The following is an 18,745-nucleotide window of genomic DNA, read 5'->3' on the forward strand; positions in this document are numbered from 1 at the left end:
GTGGACTAGCTCCCTGTACCTAGAAGAGTGCCTCTAGGCAAATCTGCCAGATGATCTGAAGGAAAAGTACTAAATGGTAAAACCAAGGGGAAGAAGGAGGAGACTTGGACTACATCTGTCACTCACCTTGGAAGCTGAATAGGTGGAATACAGAGGCCAGGGCAAGAGGGCCACCCCAGAAGATATGTTCAAGATGAGACCTTTCTGCCTAACAGGCAATGAAACAAAGTTTCAGTTACTTTGATACTTGATTACACCTTGAGAAGGGAGAAAATAAAGGGACTTATGTGAACATTAGGAAACTTCCATCCTCTCTAGGTTTCTGTGTGTGTACTAAGCATTTGGCTTCCAAGAACTGTGAGTCCAACTTCACCTCCATCATGAACAATACTACCATACAGCAATGTCAGTTGGTAGCCAGTTGACTTCAAGGGCTGGTGACAGGAAACAGGGGCTCAGATACAGCAAAGATCCCCCACGAAAATGCAGAGAACCAACTCAGCTAAGACAAAACTCAGGGGGAAGGGAGCCTTCTCTCTCAAGCGTGACCACATGAGCTCAAAGTCCCTTCTGACTCGTAAAAATGACCCACAACAGGACAGATGTCATATGTAGAATCCTGTCCTGGGTGGAATTTGACAGTCCATCGTCAGCTTACACAGGCACTCCTACACAAGTCTCTGAGGTTCTTACCCTTTGGAAATTCAGTATCCTTAACCCTTCCCTAGTAGATGGATTCTATCCAGAAAAACCAAGAAACTTCACATTTGAATACCAGGGCCAAGCCCCTTCTTTCTCTAGGGAAGATAAAACTATCAACCATTTGCTTTAATGAATACCGCCTGAGAAAAACCAGTTCCCAAATGGGCATTGTACTAGGGTGATTTAAAATGTGGAATAAAAATAAATAAATAAATAAATAAAATAAAATAAAATGTGGAATGAATAGACACTGACGGGATAGTGATTTTTACCCTTAAATTGGAATATTCATTCTGACAAGAGTTGAAATGCATAATAACAAAGAAATGGTCTCAGGCCAACTTCTGAAGTTTCTTTTAAGCTCATTATGAGTTAGTTTTTTTTTAAATACAAGGTCTGCTGGAATTGCTGCTTTCTTCCTCCCTCCAGTATATGCTACATTTGACCTTCAAATATGTTTATCTGTTGGCAAAGCTGGCCTGCTTCAGAATGTTAGGCTTTCAACCCATAATCTCCATGTCCTTTCACCACAGTTTTATCATTTGTTAAAGCAGCAGCAGATGAACACTGTCCCCCTGACCCCTAAGTCAGCTGACGGCCAGTCCAGGCAGCACAGGCTGCTCCAAGTTTTTTCAAGGAAAGAACTTACCTTGATTGCATGTGTTTCAGAATCAGCTGTGTCATCTGTAAGAGAAGGCCAAAGTTAAGCCCTGACCTTTAAAGAAACAAAGTAGCAATGGGCAGTGGGAATTTGGGAAATAGGTGCTGCTGGAAGAAACTGGAGAAAGAACTTCAGCTTCTCAAATGGCCTTGAAAATCTGCTGACACTCACTGGAGGTAATTTTGGCAACATTAGAGTCTGCTAGAACCTACAGTAGGCATCATAAACAAATGGCAAACAGGTCACAGGCCTCTAGCTTCTTCTTCATAAAACTGAAGTCTTTGTGGAAAATGGAGTGAAAAGCTATAGAATTGACTTATGGCTATGGGACCAACACTGAGGCTCCCAGATACCCTTCATTCTGGCAGAGAGGTAAAAGTAGGTTGGCCATTGTAAAACTCACACAGGAGTTAGAATTAGGGGACCGTCAGGAAGCCTAACACGTGTCCATCTCACATACAAGGTACGAGATAAAGAAGAACATCTCTTCAATTCAACAGCAGCATTGTTAGCCTGTATGTGGTCTATGAAATAGCTCCCTAGATACATGTCTGCTGGTCTGCTGGAGTTACAACAGGATTGAAAAATCCCTTCCCCACTCCAATTTACTGCCCCTGGAAGAGGGCTTCCCTGCCAGTTCTGGAGCAACACTCTTGCCTTGATTCTCCTAACTTCATTAAGGTGGAGCACTATTGGACAGCATTTCTCAAAGTCTCCCAAAAACCTGATTGGGTGAATGATCCCAATTAGAGAGACAACACTGGACTTTGTGGGTCCCTGTCTCAAAGGTTCCAGTATTTATTCTCTGATCCTACCTTTCCATTTGCCCTCAAACTCATTCTCCACTTTTGCCCTTGATAGAGAACTCTAGTGTTTCCAGATGGTTCCTTTGGAATAATTAAATGATACTAGTCAACATTCAGAAAACTAAGATCATGGATCTGGTCTCATCAGTCCATGGAAAATAGATGGGGAAACAATGGAAACAGTGACAGACTTTATCTTTTTGGGCTCCAAAATCCCCGCAGATGGTGACTGCAGCCATGAAATTAAAAGATGCTTGCTCCTTGAAAGGAAAGTTACAACCAACCTAGATAGCATATTAAAAAGCAGAGATATTACTTGCCAACAAAGGTCTGTCTAGTCAAAGCTATGGTTTTTCCAGTAGTCATGCATGGATGTGAGAGCTGGACCATAAAGAAAAGCTGAAGAATTGATGCTTTTGAACTGTGGTGTTGAAGAAGACTTTTGAGAGTCCCTTGGACTGCTAGGAGGTCCAACCAGTCCATCCTTGAGGAAATCAGTACTGAATATTCATTGGAAGGACTGATGCTGAAGCTGAAACTCCAATACTTGGGCCACCTGATGTGAAGAACTGACTCATTGGAAAAGACCCTGATGCTGGGAAAGACTGAAGGTGGGAGGAGAAGGGGACAACAGAGGATGAGATGGTTGGATGGCATCACCAACTTGACGGACATGAGTTTGAGCAAGCTCCAGGAGTTGGTGACGGACAGGGAGGCCTGGCATGCTGCAGTCCATGGGGTCACGAAGAGTTGGACACAACTGAGCAACTGAACTGAACTGAACTGAGTCATGTTTCCAGCTAGCATGGCCATCTTGGGCATGACATACTTAGAAGATAACCTTCAATTTGTTTTCTTTGTCACTTAAGAAAGTTAGCATCTACCAATGTATAAAATATATTTTTTTAGAAAATCAAAGTATTTTTCTGCTAAAAGAGTCAGAAAGTTGTCAAATACATTTGGGAAACCCTGTGATCAAATGGACCAAGACTAAAAGATCAGTGTATACATTAATGGAAAGGTTTTAGTGGTAAGGCTGCAGACAACAGCGGGACATACAAAACTTTCAGTTATATGGGCTGGGGATTTTAAAAAGTCATTGATTGCTCAGCATAAAAAGAATGTATATTTACCAAAACAAACAAAGAAACAAACCAATGGTGAAAATAATTTTTGTCAGCTCAACCTTATCTACCTGAAAAAATATATATATATACACATATATATATATATATATATATATTTTTTTTTTTTTGGTCTGCTCAGCATCTATCCCCCTTTCCTCTGGAAAGTAGTCTTCTGCTGCCAGTGCATGTAGTGAAGAAGAGACTGTGCTTCCCATTGCTTTCCAACAAGGGTTCTGGTTTCATGAAATCAGTCATGCCTGATTCATTGCTGACGTTCCACTGAACCATCCAGAGCAGTTATGAGAGCTTCCATGCACAGTTGGGAATTTTGTGTACCAAACAAGATGCCCAGCTGTGGGAGTGAGTGCGGGCTAAAAGTCCAGGGTTCACTCAAGCCATTTAGATGGCTTTCATCATTCAGAGGTAAAGGAAACATTGTTTTCACACAAAAGCATCATCTACTCATCAAGCATAGGGCTATGTCCACTCTCAGCCAGCATCTTTCTCCAAACTGTCTGCCCAGACAATTTGTCTACCTTTTTTTTTATTCACACAAAGGTACAGCATAGGATAGCTTTGTGGTAGTCATGGCTATAAATGCTTATGCAGTAAATTCTAATAAAAGGACCTGAGTGCTGAATGGCACTTGACATACCATTTAGTTCAATCCTCAATACATTAATAGTAGATGAAGAATATGAAGTTCAAGGGAGCTAAATAGCATGCCCAGTGCTGTCTACTTAAGTAGTAACTGATCTGGAATCAGAATACATATGCACTTGAACTTTAATTCAACAAATATTTTTTTTAACAACAAGAGTAGATAAAATTAAAACCACAGTCTCTGTCCTTTTTCCAAACAGAGTGAGCTTTCCCCTATTTACAAAGACTAAATTCAGAGGAAGGTACTAATTTTTATAAGTTGCTTTGGAATCCTGAATTCATCATCATCAGGCCTCATATGTTCTGACATATGACAAAACTGAATGCAGAAATAAGATTCAGATGCTAGGGAGAGTGAATCCACTGTATTTTCTTGATGGAAAAAAAAAAAATGAGACAATTAAAAGGCTACTCCATAGTCTTTCAATCAAGTACAGTTCAATTTTAAAGAATTCTACATTTACAGGGAAGGGGCCAGTTCTCCTGAGTTGCCAAATTCCAACAGCTACTACATTTTAATGCCTTGAGCATATACATTGATTACATACCTTCACAACTGAGGTGATGTTACAGTGGATGAGGCTCTGTAATAAATAATCACAATCATGATTTAGCTGAATCATTTGAGAAATTCTCTTGAGAAATATTCAGTGCTAAAGAACCACAAAGTGGGCAAAAATGTGTGCCTCAATTAAGAGTTTTCTTGAAAATTTAGGGAGGAATATGGACACTGTTTCTCAAAGGGAGATGGTTAATTTCCATCTGAAGGAAAGGAGGTTAGTATATGTGGGTCTAGAAGACACTAACATAAAGATTATAAAGATGAATGGTTGTATAATACAAGGTAGAGGTTCTGGGCTACAGAAGCCAGATAAAGAAACTACTAGAATTACCCAAGACACACAAACAGGGAAAGAGGGACAGACACATAGACAAGTACAAATGCAGACATAAATAAAGAGAAGCAGGAATGGAATGAGCTTAATGAAAAGACACAGACTTATGCCAGAAACAGGGAACATGGAGTTAGATATGTGGCCAGAAGAGGTTTGGTGAGAGGTTCAGCAGTGTCCAAGCAATCTGGCATTATTCATCCATGCAGTACACTTGGGGCTTACATAGAACCTTAGGACTACTTGCAGGATTGGGGAATAGAAGCATCATAGCCTGTTCAAAATTAGTATAACCCTTTGATTTCAAAGGTCAAAGCCTAGAGAAGAGTCAAAATACAGTGCCTTCAAAGACTGCTAATGCATACTAAATTTACTCAAGACCAACAATGACAGTCATGGGTCTGGGTTAAGCTTGTTGAACTTACAACACCCTCAGCCACAAAGTCTGTATTATGGACTTCCCTCACACTGAAAGTTGAACGAACCTTATGACCTTGAAAGGCAAAGAAAGCCAAAGACCTGGCTTTCTCCCACTGAATCCAGAGCTATGAATTTGTTAGGAGCATTACCTTCCTTAGAAAGCACAGTGTGGAGCCCCCAAAAGACTGGGACAAGTGAATTTTGATGTGTGGAGAAGAAGGAAGATGTTCTTTTCCTAGAGATAGTCCGGAACAGTGATACCCTTCCCTATGTATCAAGTACTCAGGTGAGTACTTGAAGGCGACACTTCCCGTCATCCACCTGGATTGCAGAATTTTGGCCACACTCCCATCACCCCTTCCCAGCCCGGGTATTACCCAGTTGGGGCTCAGGACTGGGGGAGAGGAAAACATCCACAGAACAGTACAAGCTTACCTGGATGTCATCTGGCGTGTTAAGGAAATGGCTTGGGAGAAGGTTTGGAAGCATTCCAACATTGTTGACTGACCAACAAAAGCAAAACAAAAAGATATCAGAAGACTCCATGGCAAATGTCTATTGAAAGCCTTAAAAATTGTCATATTCAACCCAGAAATTCTTCTCTTGGGAAGTTTTCCAAGAAAGCATGTACAAAAAAATGTATATAAAAGGCTGTTCACTGCAACATAATTCAATAAAAGTGAGGAAATTGGAAGAGAAAAAACTGTGGTCCAATAATACAATGCAGATAAAATGAATCATGATACAGCCATGTGGTGGGATGCAATGCGGTCATTCAGAACTATGACTGCTCAGAGTTTTAAAAACCTGGGAGAACATTTTTGATGTATAATTTTTTTAAATGTTGCAAAACAGTATGTAAGTTTAATCCTCATTTTGAAAATATGCATGTATGTATCTGGAAAGATATGTACCAAGATGCTATCTCAGGCTGTTAAAGATTTTAAGGAACTCATAATTCTTTTATGTGTTCATCTGCTCTTTCTAGTTTTCCTAGAGTACATTTTACATTATTATTAGTAAACATGTAATTATTTTGAAAATCAAAATCCTCCTTCTCTCTGCAATACACTGTACTGTGTATGTAATCACAAAACAGATCATCTATAAATTATCACAGAAAAAAAATTGCATATTATTTCCCAAATGAGAAACTCTATCCTCAAATAATCATACTGACTCACTACTTCATGAGTCAATCACAGCAATATTTGTTTATTGAACTAATTCCATTAGACCAAAGTTTTCCTATTCCTGTCAAATGTCAACATTCAGTGAAAGAAAAATATTTTAATACTAGGAAATATGGTTGGGAAGATTGAAATTATGTAGGTTTGCTACATTCCAAAACCATATACAGATTTGTTAATCCAGTAATGCCTTATGTAGAACTGAACTTTAATATTTGGTTTAATGCTACAGCTTACAGTCATGGGTTAAATTTAAGCAACTACTGAATAATCAAATCTCACTAAGATCATTATTTCACTGACTTATTTTGACAAGCTTTGCATTATTGCAATTTACTTACCTAAAATTCCAATTTCTAAGCCTTTAAGTTTTTCTTTAATATGCTCATAGATGTCATCTTTGGCAAAATCCGCTTGTATTATCTTCACAGTACTTCCTATCGTCCACTCTACATTAGAGACAACAGTTATTTTTCAATGAACAGGTGTCCAAATCCCCCTCTTATCTCTATTCCCCTAATACTCCCTGAGTATTACCTGAACAGAACAGACACTTAAGAGCACAAGCCCATCATCTTCATTAGAAACAAGAAATGGCTTCAGATAAATGCTGGGATGTGCTAAAAGATTTGTGAATGTTGGTTTCTGTGTAATTCTAAGATTCACTGCAGTGACAAGTAAAGGCATTATCACAGATTTAATACAATAGTTCTCAAAGCAAGGTCCACAGACCACTGCATCAACATCACTGGTAACTTGTTAGAAATAAAATCTCAGGCTCCACCCAGACCTACTGAACCAGGAAACCCTGGGAGTGGGCCTGGTGATCTGTTTTCACACGCACTGGGGGTAACTGTGGTTCATGCTCAAGTTTCAGACCTGCGGACTAAGGGCTGTTAGAGCAAAGTGTGATCCTTGTCCTCAGTGAGTATCAGGTCCTCTCCACGTGCACTCAGAAACCCTTTGCATTTGTCCAACACTTTGGCATTTATAAAAACATTTACACGCAGAGTACATTTTTTTTAATATTCTCAAGAATGAAGTAGGTATTGTCTCCACTTTCTGGAGGAGAAAATTAAGGCTCTAAGAAGCTTACTAGCTTGACCAAGGGCACCCACCCGCTGCTCCCTCCAAGTTCAATCCTCTTTCCACTAGTCTAAATGGAAAGAGTCTATGTGAACTATGTCACTACTCCATGTGAACTTTCCTTCTGTGGGAGCTTTTTCTTAGACATAAAAACTGCAGGCAGATTTCACTAGCTGCTGCCCACTCAGCTTTGGAGTTAGATCCAATATTTCTGGGGCAAGTGATCTTTAGGCATAGTCTGGGGACACTTTAAAGACACTACTTGCTTTTCAAAAAGACAATGAAAAGTGCACAGTAAGGAAAATACTGAAGAACGTCATAGTCCTGCTCAAAGTTATTTCAGATCCAGTCAGAACACAAAAGCAGAATTCACTGGTTCAAGGGCATTGAGCCTCCTCATTGTGATTGTTCAGCCACATACTCCCCCACGGTCTTCTCTTAGCCCAAATTTATTCCAGGGAAATAAGACTGTCCCCAGACAACCTGCTATGGTCTTCATGAGTCTTCATAGGTGAAAACTCATTCCTTTGCATTGAGTTTATTAATCACTAAGTTAATAATTAATTATTAAAATTCAAATGCTCAGAAGGGGATATAACAATCATTATTATTAACTAAAAACACTTCAGAGTGGATCATCAAAATAAAACATTATAATATAAATCCTATCTCTTAGGGTTGTATAGTGTACAACCCTCACACCATACATGGCAGCCCTGAATCAAATCTTTTTTTTTGTTTGTTTGTTTTCTTTAAATCTAACAACAAGCAGTGAGCATTGTCACTCAACCCTCTGCAAGGAGCAAAGCACAGACATAGGGAAGGGAAGTCCCTGCTTTTGAAGGAAGTAACTGAAGCAATCAGACAGCTGAGGCCTCTGGGGAGGGGATCTGATTCTAGAGACAGAGACACTAGACCCAAGAAAGGAATGGATCTATTTGTAGGGTGAATGTGTTTCTGCTTCATGAAGCCCCAAGAATCACTGATGAACTAAAGTGAGCTAAAGCCACTTATGTCCTGCCCTTAACTTTGTAAACTGGGCTCCCCGAAGGAGGCTGGTACCCCAGGCACCAGAGAGCAAATGTAGGGATGCTGACAGATGCCTCTACAGGCAGGATGTGAGCAAACCTGGCAAGTGGACTCCACAAACATCTCCCTTATTTCTTGCAGTTACTCACCAATCTCCGCAGCAATGGCCTGTAGTTTTTCCAGTGTCCGGCTGATAAGCACAACATTGAATCCCTGTCTTGCTAACTGAAGGGATGGGAAAACCAAAAATAGATGATAAGCAGAAAGGAAGGCTTGTTATATTAAAGTGAGTTGGGGCATCACCCATTTGGTCGTAGGGTGATATGCTTGATCTTCCTAAGTGTAAATGTGCACAATGTGACAATGGTTTCTAGGTTAAGTAAACAGCCACACTGGACCAGGCTAAAGGTGACATAATACCAGTAGTTTATTTGCATATGTTTATTATATGCCAGGGCTTCCCTCGTGGTCAGCAGTAAGAATCCACCTACAATGCAGGTGACGCAGGTTCAGCCCCTGAGGTGGGAGGATGCCCTGGAGCAGGGTATGACAACCTACTCGAGTATTCTTGCCTGGAGAATCCCATGGACAGAGGGGCCTGGAGGGCTATAGACCACAGGGTCTCAAAGAGTCGGACAAGACGGAAGCAACTGAGCACATGTTACCTGCCAGGAACTATTATTCTAAGAGCTTTTTTGTACAGATCCACAATCTGAATGCCCTCTACCTGAAGCATTAAAGGTCAGATGTGTGTTGGAATTCAGAATTTGGGGGATTTTATACTATAATCTATGTAACAAGATCTAGGGCCACAACCTATAATTAAAAAAAAAAATTCTGCAGCAGCTTTTGAGCTGCCTCCTATTCACAAGGACGCTTTTCTTGTGGTTCTCTTCACTCAGGCACAGTCATGGACCCGAGCCCTCTCTTTCTGTTCTCTGGCTCCCAACAGGATAGAAAATGAAATAGGAAACTGGAGAGTAAATGGATGTTTTCCTGAGATCAGAAGGAACTCTCTTCAGAATGGACAATCCCTCAACTCACAGGGGCAGAGCAACAATGTGCAGAAATGGTGTGCGTTAATATGGCCCAGAGGACACGTGTGTTGGGCGGTCACAGACTGGCCCAGACTCCTCACACCTAAAATTGCTACAGGTAAGAAAAGACAGAGCTTTGCCTGAAGAAAAACGGGAAAACCAATGTTCATCTGGAGAGAAACAGACAATATTTGAATTAGTGACAAAGGACTCGTGGGGTCCTATCCCAAGCCCACAGGTGCAAGGCCACGCGCCAAGGCCACAGAGGCGGAGCCCAGAGCCAAGGTCATCTCCAGAAATGACTGAGCCCTTTGTAACCGCTGCCGAAAGCCCTCAATCCTTATCAGCCAGTTCTTGACCCCATATTAGGCAAAAATGCCCACCCCGCTCCCCACCCTACAGTACCCTAACCAAGCACTTAAGGCTACCCTTCCAGCAAGAATTTTCTTTGTCTTGAGGCTCCAAAAATTGGCTACTAACCCACAAAGAGTCCTCTTTCCCTGGTCTGTCAGGAAGTGGGCTTGTTATATTTGCAACATCCCTCACTATCTATTCAGAAGTATCAATTCATGCAGAACTATATGTTCAGAAGTATCTATTACTTCCCTGGGCTCTCCCTTGAGCCAATCCACCTTCTAATAGCTTCCTGGGGACTCTCCCCTGGTCTGCCAGGAGGTCAGCCCACTGTGCTGGCAGCACCTTCATTATCTCTGCTTTTTGTTCTTAATGAACTCACTGCTTTCTGAAATACTCTGCCTGGAAGTTCTTTTCCAACCCAAGCTCAGACTATGGCGACATGGCTCAATTAACTGAAATCCTTCTTAACGTTTTTAATTAAATGAAACTGTTACAATTTTAAACCGTGGTAAAATACACATGAGATAAAATTTGCCATCCTAACAACTATATGGAATGTTTCACAAATTTGCATGCCATCCTTGCACAGGGCCCACACTAATCTTCTCTGCATCGCTTCAGCGTTAGCGTGTGTGCTGCCAAAGCAAACACTATGCCAAATTTTAACAAGTTATATCATAAAAACACTTCAGCTGAATTGAGGACTTTACCATATAGTCTCCAATAGCCAGTATTCAAGCCTGTGGTCTCAGAATCACCCAGGAAGACATCAGACAAACAAACAAAACAATTCCCACCAAAACCATCCAGTTAACAGTCTCTGAGGGCAGTGGCCAAAGTATGTGCAGCATCTCGCTCGTTCCCAGGCCCGTCCCCGGCCAGGCTGCCAGGGCCACCCGACCCAGCAGGTGCTGCAGAGGCAAGGGGACTCGAGGTGCAACCAGGCTGCAATCTTCTCCCTCGACGGGCAGCCCCAGAGTCTGGGCCCACGCACTAAGAAACCCCTGCTACACCTGCCGCAGCCATCTGTTGCTGGAACCAAGGGCAGGGCCTTGATGCCCAGGGCCTGCTCAGCCCTCAGACTGGGCCAGAGCCTAGACAGGCAGTGCCAGAGAAGGCTTGTGGCCTGCTGTCAAAAGACGCAGTGGGATGTGCCTCATTCAAAGAACTAAACATATCTGGATCCCCAGACCCAAAGGCATGGAGGAGACTCACTTCATCAAGGCAGTGTGACTCCAGGAAGAGCAGGACTGCGCTGCTCTGCGCCTAGGGGTCCCCGTGTGCAGCCTTCTCAGGCCCACCCTACAGAGGCGGCTGCGGGTCAGTGACCTGAGGGTGGACAGCCAGAAGCAGACGCATCCCTCCAGCGGCTCTTCTGAGACAGTCTTCCAGTTGGGGGCAAGTGGAAAGGTTGTGTCTTACGTCCAGTTCCTGTACTCCACCAACACCCTGGTCACACTCAAGAGAGACAGCCCCGGTCCAGCGTCCCCACACTCTGCCGGCTCAGAACTAGGGGACAACGCGGGGATGCCCTGGAGTACAACTCCAACTTCCTGGACGACTCTTAGGGGCCCTGTGGCAAGCACAAGCGCCGCCCTCATGTTCATCTGCTACATCTCCACGGTGAGAGGGTGCGTGAAGCCCTCCAACCTCAAGAAGGACACGAACGAAACCTTCCCAGAAAAGTCTGCATATCGAGCTAACACTAAGCAAAATTAGAACTTTAAAACCGGAAATGCCGAACCTGTCCAGGAAGTGTGGTTTGGAGCCATGACGGTGTCCATGTCTACCCGTACTTGGAGAAGTTGGTCTTGCAGTGAGCTCAACAAGCAGAGCTGCAGGCTCTGTCCCAAGACCAGCAGCGACCTCCACAAGTGTGACATGGAGCAGCTCATCGACAAGTTAAAAGAAAGGTTTCAATTCAACAGATGCGATCTAACTGGGTTTGAGTTCATGGTGCTCCTGGTCTTGGAACTTGTTCTCCACCTTCCCAAGAACCAAGTGTTCCCTCATTACAGATGCTTCACTGAGCTTCTCTGGTAGCTCAGCTGGTAAAGATTCCACCCGCAATGCAGGAGACCCTGGTTTGAGTCCTGGGTCGGGAAGATCCACTGGAGAAAGGATAGGCTACTCACTCCAGTCTTCTTGGGCTTCCCTGGTGGCTCATTTGGTAAAGAATCTGCCTGCAATGTGGGAGACCAGGGTTCAATCCCTGGGTTGGGAAGATCCCCTGGAGAATGGAACAGCTACCCACGCCAGTATTCTGGCCTGGAGAATCCCATGGACTGTATACTCCATGAGGTCACAAAGAGTCAGACAGGACTGAACGACTTTCACTTTCTTTCATGCAGCAGTTCTAGCCCTGCCGGCCTCCGTGACACTCCTGACACTTCATGAGTCCAAAGGTGGGCTTCCAGCACTGGAGTGTGGATGGCGGCCTTCCCTGGCTGGTACCGCTGCTTTACCACACCCTTGCTTCCTTGGAGAGACATTGCTTCCATTCCAAAGCACAGCACACTGCCGCAGTATTTCTAGGACCCCACTCCTATTTTCTTCTGTGAACAAAATGTGGAATTTTTTTATGGTATCTTTTTATCCTATGCCTGGGACTGGTCTGGCCTCAGGACTTTGATTTACAATGTGACGGGGTGAATCCTGACAGCATCTCTCATCTCTGAATCACCCAGCCTTCTGCTACCATCATTGTCACTGCACTAGCATCTGGTAGAGACCTTGGTCTCCAGATCTCGCTGCAAATGATGGATTTCTGGAGTTGACCTGTTAGTGCATTAATCTAGGCTACTTGGGGTTTTCTGACATGGAAATCACACTATGGAACCCTCCTCCCCTCTGCCAGTTTCCCTCCCAGCCCAGGATAGCCCCTTGGGGGTGTCTGCCCACCTCCCCGTATCCATTAGCAAAGCTCTGGCATCAGTCTAAAGCCAATAAGAGCAGGCCCCTGGTTGGTTTGGGTCTCATTTTTTTACTCTGGGATCACTGTTCTTCTGAGGATTGCATCCCCTGGGTGTCATGTAACCCAACAGGCCTCTCAGCACAGAACCAGCCCACCCCAGGCAGGGACCTGCCTCACCAAGAAAACCTCATTTGCCCGTGACTCTTGGGACCTTCAGGATAACTGGATTGCTGGCTCTTGATTGTCTTAAGCAATATTGTGGAGAAAAAAGGTATTTATTGTCATTTAGAATTTGGTTCTCTGCATTTTTTTTTTTTTTTTTTTGGCAAGGAAATAAAAACTGGCTAAACGAGGTCTGTCAAAGTTGTGATTTCAACCACATTTGACTCTCCAGCAGGGAGGAGAGAGACCACTTCAAGCCCTGCCTACCCACATGGGTGGGGGTCCAGGCCTTCATATTCCCCTGAGAGAAGTGGAAGTCACCTTGTCTGGAGCAGACACCTACCAAGCAGACCCCAAGCACTGGTTGTTGACCTCATAGGCAGTTCTGGGCCCAGCACGCCAGCTTGTCCACACTACATGTAGCCCAGGTTTTCCACTTGCTGCTCCACGAGAAACACTAAAGACCAAGGACTAGAGCTTCTCCTTCACAGGTGAGCAGCTCTCGGAAAGAACAGTGTTAGCCAGACCATTAAGCTGCTTCCCTACCACTGACTCATGAACCTGTCACTGGGGGGGCTCTAGGACAGTCCCACTTGCATCCTACCTATGTGGACTGGTGCTTTTGCAGAAAAGAGATACCAGTCCTCATCAGAGCACTCAGCCACCAGCCACTAAACTGAGACCCCAGCAGGAGTGCAGACGACCACTCAGACTCTGCTGGCTGCTATTCCTTCTTCCTAAGTCACTTACACGGGCTAAAGGGGACTGCAGGGTGGAGTGTGAAGCCCAAGTCTGTATTCTCACCTAATTTACTGAGAGTCTCTTCCCTGTCCACCCCAAGAAGTGAAGTGAAGTGAAGTCGCTCAGTTGTGTCCAACTCTTCACAACCCCATGGACTGTAGCCTATCAGGCTCCTCCATCCATGGGATTTGCCACGCAAGAGTATGTCCCCCAAACTGGACGTGCACCAAGGAAGGCATGAAGGATGAAGCTGCTGGGCCCCAGGCAACTCTTCTAGAAAGTGACCTGTCCTGCCACCACAGCATCTCAAGGACACTCCTGTTACAGACACTGCAAGGGACCAACTTCCAAAATGTATGTCCTGGTCTACAACTAGCCTTGAAGGAGGCTAACATCTTCCTGGGTATTTCTATATAGATTTCAGAATGGCTGATACAGTAACTGAAGTTTGCGTGTTAATGTGGTGAGAATTAGTCATTTATCAAACCTCTCTATAACCTTCCCTTTAGTGTGCTGCTCCCTTTTTAATAATATAAAGAGCTGCCACTGTGTTGTACTCACGTGAAGCCAATATTTAAGGCAAAAAATTTTAGCCTGAACTGTCACTACCTAGAACCAGCCCAGACACCTCTGTCCAAGGGCATGGGGCCACTCTTTTAGCACCTGAGAGGTGCTGTAGACTTAAATGAGCACTAAGTGGCTATTTAACCTCACTATTTAGATATGTGTTGTGGATTTGTTTGCAAAAAGTAACATATTTGTGTTTTAAATAAAATTTGGTTTTGCAAAAAAAAAAAAAAAAAAGGAATCTCTGGACTCAAAACCTCAGCATTATGTCTTTTTCTATTTTGATTTATTAAATTACAGTATTAAATACACAAGTATTATAAAAGTTGTCCCCACTGCCCTCACAGTCCCATTTCCCCATGACTGCTAGGCTCCTGCTATCTTTAGTTTGGTGTTGGTCTTCCTTTCTAACTTTCTCCATCTACATGCTTCCATAAGTACATACAGAAATAGAAGTTTGTTTTGTGGGATTTCTTTTTTTCACTCTTTATAAGTGGTATTCTGTGTGTGTGTGCTAAGTCACTTCAGTTGTGTCCGACTCTTTGCGACCTTATGGACTGTTGCCCACCAGGCTTCTCTGTCCATGAGATTTTCCAGGCAAGAATAATGGAGTAGGCTGCCATGCCCTCTTCCAGGGGATCTTCCTGACGCAGGGATTGAACCTGCATCTCTTACATGTCCTGCATTGGCAGGCAGGTTCTTTACCACTAGTACCACCTGGGAAGCCCCAAGTGGCATTCTAAGCTTGTCTTTTTTAACTTCATGATTTGTCTTACCTCTAAGTAATGCATCTATTTCTACTATAGTCCATGCTGAGCCACTTGACTTTTTTTTTATTACTTCATAGTGCTCTTTAGTTCACTTTTGGGTGAGCATTCAAGCTGTTTTGAAGTTTTCCTGTTATCAATGTCACTACAGTGAAAACCCTTCAATATTCTTCTTTGTATATACAAGTGAATTAATTCCTAGAGTGGATAGCCAAGAAGAATTGGAATTGCTGGGTTAAAAGGTACATCATTGCTAAATTTTCACAATATTGCTAAAATGCCCTACTTTAAAACTGTACCATCAAAAATAGTTATAGCTACTTCTCCACACTCTGGCCTATATCCTACATTAGAAACTGTTTCTATCTTTTTCAACCTAAAAGTCAAAAAATCATATCCCGCTAGTGTTTTGCTTTGCACTTTTCCAACTATCAGCGGGACTGAATATTTTTGTATGTTTATATGTGAATTTCCAGCATGTAGGGCTTCCCAGGTGGCTCAGTGGTAAAGAATCCACCTACCAATACAGGAGATACGAGTTTTGAACCTGGATCAGGAAGATACCCTGGAGGAGAAAATGGCAACCCACTCCAGTATTCTTGTCTGGGAAATCCCATGAACAGAGGAGCCTGGGGTCTCCTACTGTCCATAGAGTCACAAAGAGTCGAACGTGTGACTGAGCAATTGAACATCCACCCACAGGTACCAGCATATACCCTTATTTATCATTTTGTATTGAAGTATAATTGGTTTTAAATGTACTGTTAATTTCTGCTGTTGTTTGTTGTAGTTCAGTTGCTCGCTTGTGTCCAACTCTTTTGTGACTCCATGGACTGTAGCCCACCAGGTTCCAATGTCCATGGGATTTCCCAGGCCAGAAAACTGGAGTGGGCTGCCATGTCCTTCTTCAGGGAATTTCTCGTGTACAATGAAGTTATTCAGTTATACAAATATATACATTCCTTTTTAAATATTATTTTCCATTATGGTTTATCATATAATATTTTATTTGTTTTTCTCTTTTTGTGACTGGTTTATTTTACTAAGCATGTCTTCAAGATTCATCCACATTGTAGGATATGTCAGAATTTCCTTCCTTTTCAAGGTTGAAAAATATTGTGCTATATGCCTATATCACATTTTGTTTATTCGCCCATCATCGATGAACCTTTACATGCACATTTTTTGAAAAATTTTCCCACTGTGTCTATATTTTTCATTTTTATTGGGGTATAGTTGATTTACAATGTGATAGTTTCTGCTCTACAGCAGAGTGAATGAGTTATCCATTCCTTTTTTAGATTCTTTTCCCATAGAGGTCGTGACAGAGTATTGAGTAGAGTTCCCTGTGCAATATAGCAGGTTCTTATTAGTTATATATTTTATATATATGATTGTGTATATGTCAATCCCAATCTCCCCTGGTAACCATAAGTTTATTTTCTACAAATGTGACGCTCTTTCTGTTTTGTAAATAAGTTCATTTGTACCATTTCTTTTAGATTCCACATATAAGCGGTATCATATGATATTTGTCTTTCTGTCTGACTTCCCTCAGTACGACAATTTCTAGGTCCATCCATGTTGCTGCAACTGGCATTATTTCATTCTTTTTTATGGTTGAGTAATATTCTGTTGTGTATAATCAACAGAGGAATGGATAAAGAAGACGTGGTACATATCATAGAATATTGAATGTAGTTCTCTGTACTATACAGTAGGACCTTGTTCTTTATCCATTCTCTGTATAAAAGCTAATATCTGATAACCCCAACCTCCTAATACATCCCTTTCCTAATCCTCTCTCCCCTGGCAACTTCCAGCCTGTTGTGTTTCATAGATAGTTTCATTTATGTTGTATTTTAGATTGTATGATATTTGTGTTTTTCTGACTTACTTCAGTTAGTATGATCATCTTTAGTTTCATCCATGTTGTGGCAAATGGCATTATTTAGTCCTTTTTATGGCTAAGTAGTATTCCACTGTACTGTGTACCACATCTTTATCCATTCATCTGTCAATGGACATTTAGGTTGCTTCCATGCCTTGGCTATTGTGATTAGCACTGCTATGAACATAGGCGTACATTTATCTTTTTGAATTACAGGTTTGTCTAGATATAACCAGAATATACCCTTTGCCTATTCTACTCTTTGGGTTTTCATTTTCTCATCAATTTGTAGAAGTTTGATTCTTATATATTCTTGGTATTAATTATTTGCCTACTATATATATATATATATATATATATATATATATATATATATATATATATATATATAGTAACTATTTTCTCCTTTGCTTATGGTGCCATTTCCATACATTATATTAATATAATATTAATTTAATGTTATCAAGTTTGTTAATATTTTCCTTATTTTTTGGAATTTCCTTTATGATTTTCCCTAACCTCAAGGATATAAATACCTTTTCTTATAACCCTTTGTAGTTTGTTGATTTTTGTTGCTGTTGTTTATTTTTTGAGAATAGTGTGAGGTTGAAATCATCCAGTATTATTTTTTTTCAAAATGGGTGGCTAATTGTCTTGGCAACATTTTTCTATTTATCCATTTTCTTCCTGATTTGAAATGCTAGTCATATGCCCAGTTCTCATATGTATGTGGGTCTGTCATTGACCTATTTGTTCTGTTGCACTGGACTATTTGTTAATTTCTGTGTCAGTGCCACTTCTGATCATCTTATAATAGGCTTTGATATCTGGTATCTTAGGAAGTCTCTACTATCTGTTATTTTCTTTCAAATGTTTTTGTGTTTTCTTCTTTGTTTAATTTCCCAAGTAAATGATAAAATTGTATTTTTAATGTATTATATTGAAATTAGAGATATTTAAGGAGAAATTTATATCTCTGTAGCAATTAGTTATCTCATCCATAACATGCTATTTATTCAGATCTTCTGCATTCTTCTAAAACTTTTAGAAGTTTCTTCATAAACATCTTGGACATTTCTTGTTAGTTTGCATTAGTTAGGATAACTTAAGCTTCTATAACAAATAACTCCAAAATTTCAGTGGCTTCACACAATGAAGTTGGTTTTTATCTTATATAACGGATTGTATTACACATGATTCTTTAGGACCCACAACTGAGAAAGGCATTGCCACCTTCAACTTTAGGTTTCTAAGGTTGTCCTGGCTGTTGACATCCAGCCAGTGAGAGGATTGAAAGAGGGTGGAGAAGATACAACCCTTCCTTAACCACCTTGACCAAGTGACACACATCATTTCCACTTGACTTCACTGGGCAAATGTCACAAAACTCCAGCTAGATGTAAGGGAGTCTGGGAGATTCCCTGGCTGGATAGCTGCCTACTGGCTACAACTTTACACAATGGAAGAATAGAGATTGGGGGGACACTTAACTGCTCGGGCCACCAGTATCTTAGGTTTATCTGTGGCCATTGTGAATTAAATTATTATGAATAACTAAATCAGGTCAATTTATATAATGGAATGCCATACAATACTGAAAATGAATGAACCAAGTTCTACACACACCAGCATGAATGAATTTCAAAAAGCACGGTATTGATGAGAAGCAGAAACAGATTCCAAAAGACATATGAATCAATTTATATTAAGTTCAAATCAAGAATTGCAACCA

General features: G+C 41.7%; 1 protein-coding gene, 1 non-coding gene and 1 pseudogene across 2 annotated transcripts in view; 1 reads left to right on the plus strand and 2 right to left on the minus strand.

Moving 5' to 3' along the window:
- HSD17B3 (hydroxysteroid 17-beta dehydrogenase 3) overlaps positions 1–18,745 on the minus strand; it is a 55,119-nt gene that overhangs the window by 18,520 nt on the left and 17,854 nt on the right. The window contains exons 3-8 of the mRNA XM_065947538.1: positions 8,727–8,802; positions 6,804–6,911; positions 5,708–5,775; positions 4,508–4,543; positions 1,352–1,386; positions 127–208 (exon numbers count right to left, since the gene is read on the minus strand). Of these exons, the coding sequence (XP_065803610.1) occupies positions 127–208; positions 1,352–1,386; positions 4,508–4,543; positions 5,708–5,775; positions 6,804–6,911; positions 8,727–8,802 (405 nt within the window). The remainder of the gene's footprint in view (positions 1–126; positions 209–1,351; positions 1,387–4,507; positions 4,544–5,707; positions 5,776–6,803; positions 6,912–8,726; positions 8,803–18,745) is intronic.
- LOC136176857 (CDK5 and ABL1 enzyme substrate 2-like) lies at positions 9,070–12,014 on the plus strand (annotated as a pseudogene).
- On the minus strand, positions 10,516–10,622 carry LOC136143903 (U6 spliceosomal RNA). Its single transcript, XR_010658410.1, has one exon. It is a non-coding gene; the product is annotated as a U6 spliceosomal RNA (small nuclear RNA).

This window comes from Muntiacus reevesi, chromosome 10, assembly GCF_963930625.1.
Source record: "Muntiacus reevesi chromosome 10, mMunRee1.1, whole genome shotgun sequence".
Classification (NCBI taxonomy): domain Eukaryota; kingdom Metazoa; phylum Chordata; class Mammalia; order Artiodactyla; family Cervidae; genus Muntiacus; species Muntiacus reevesi.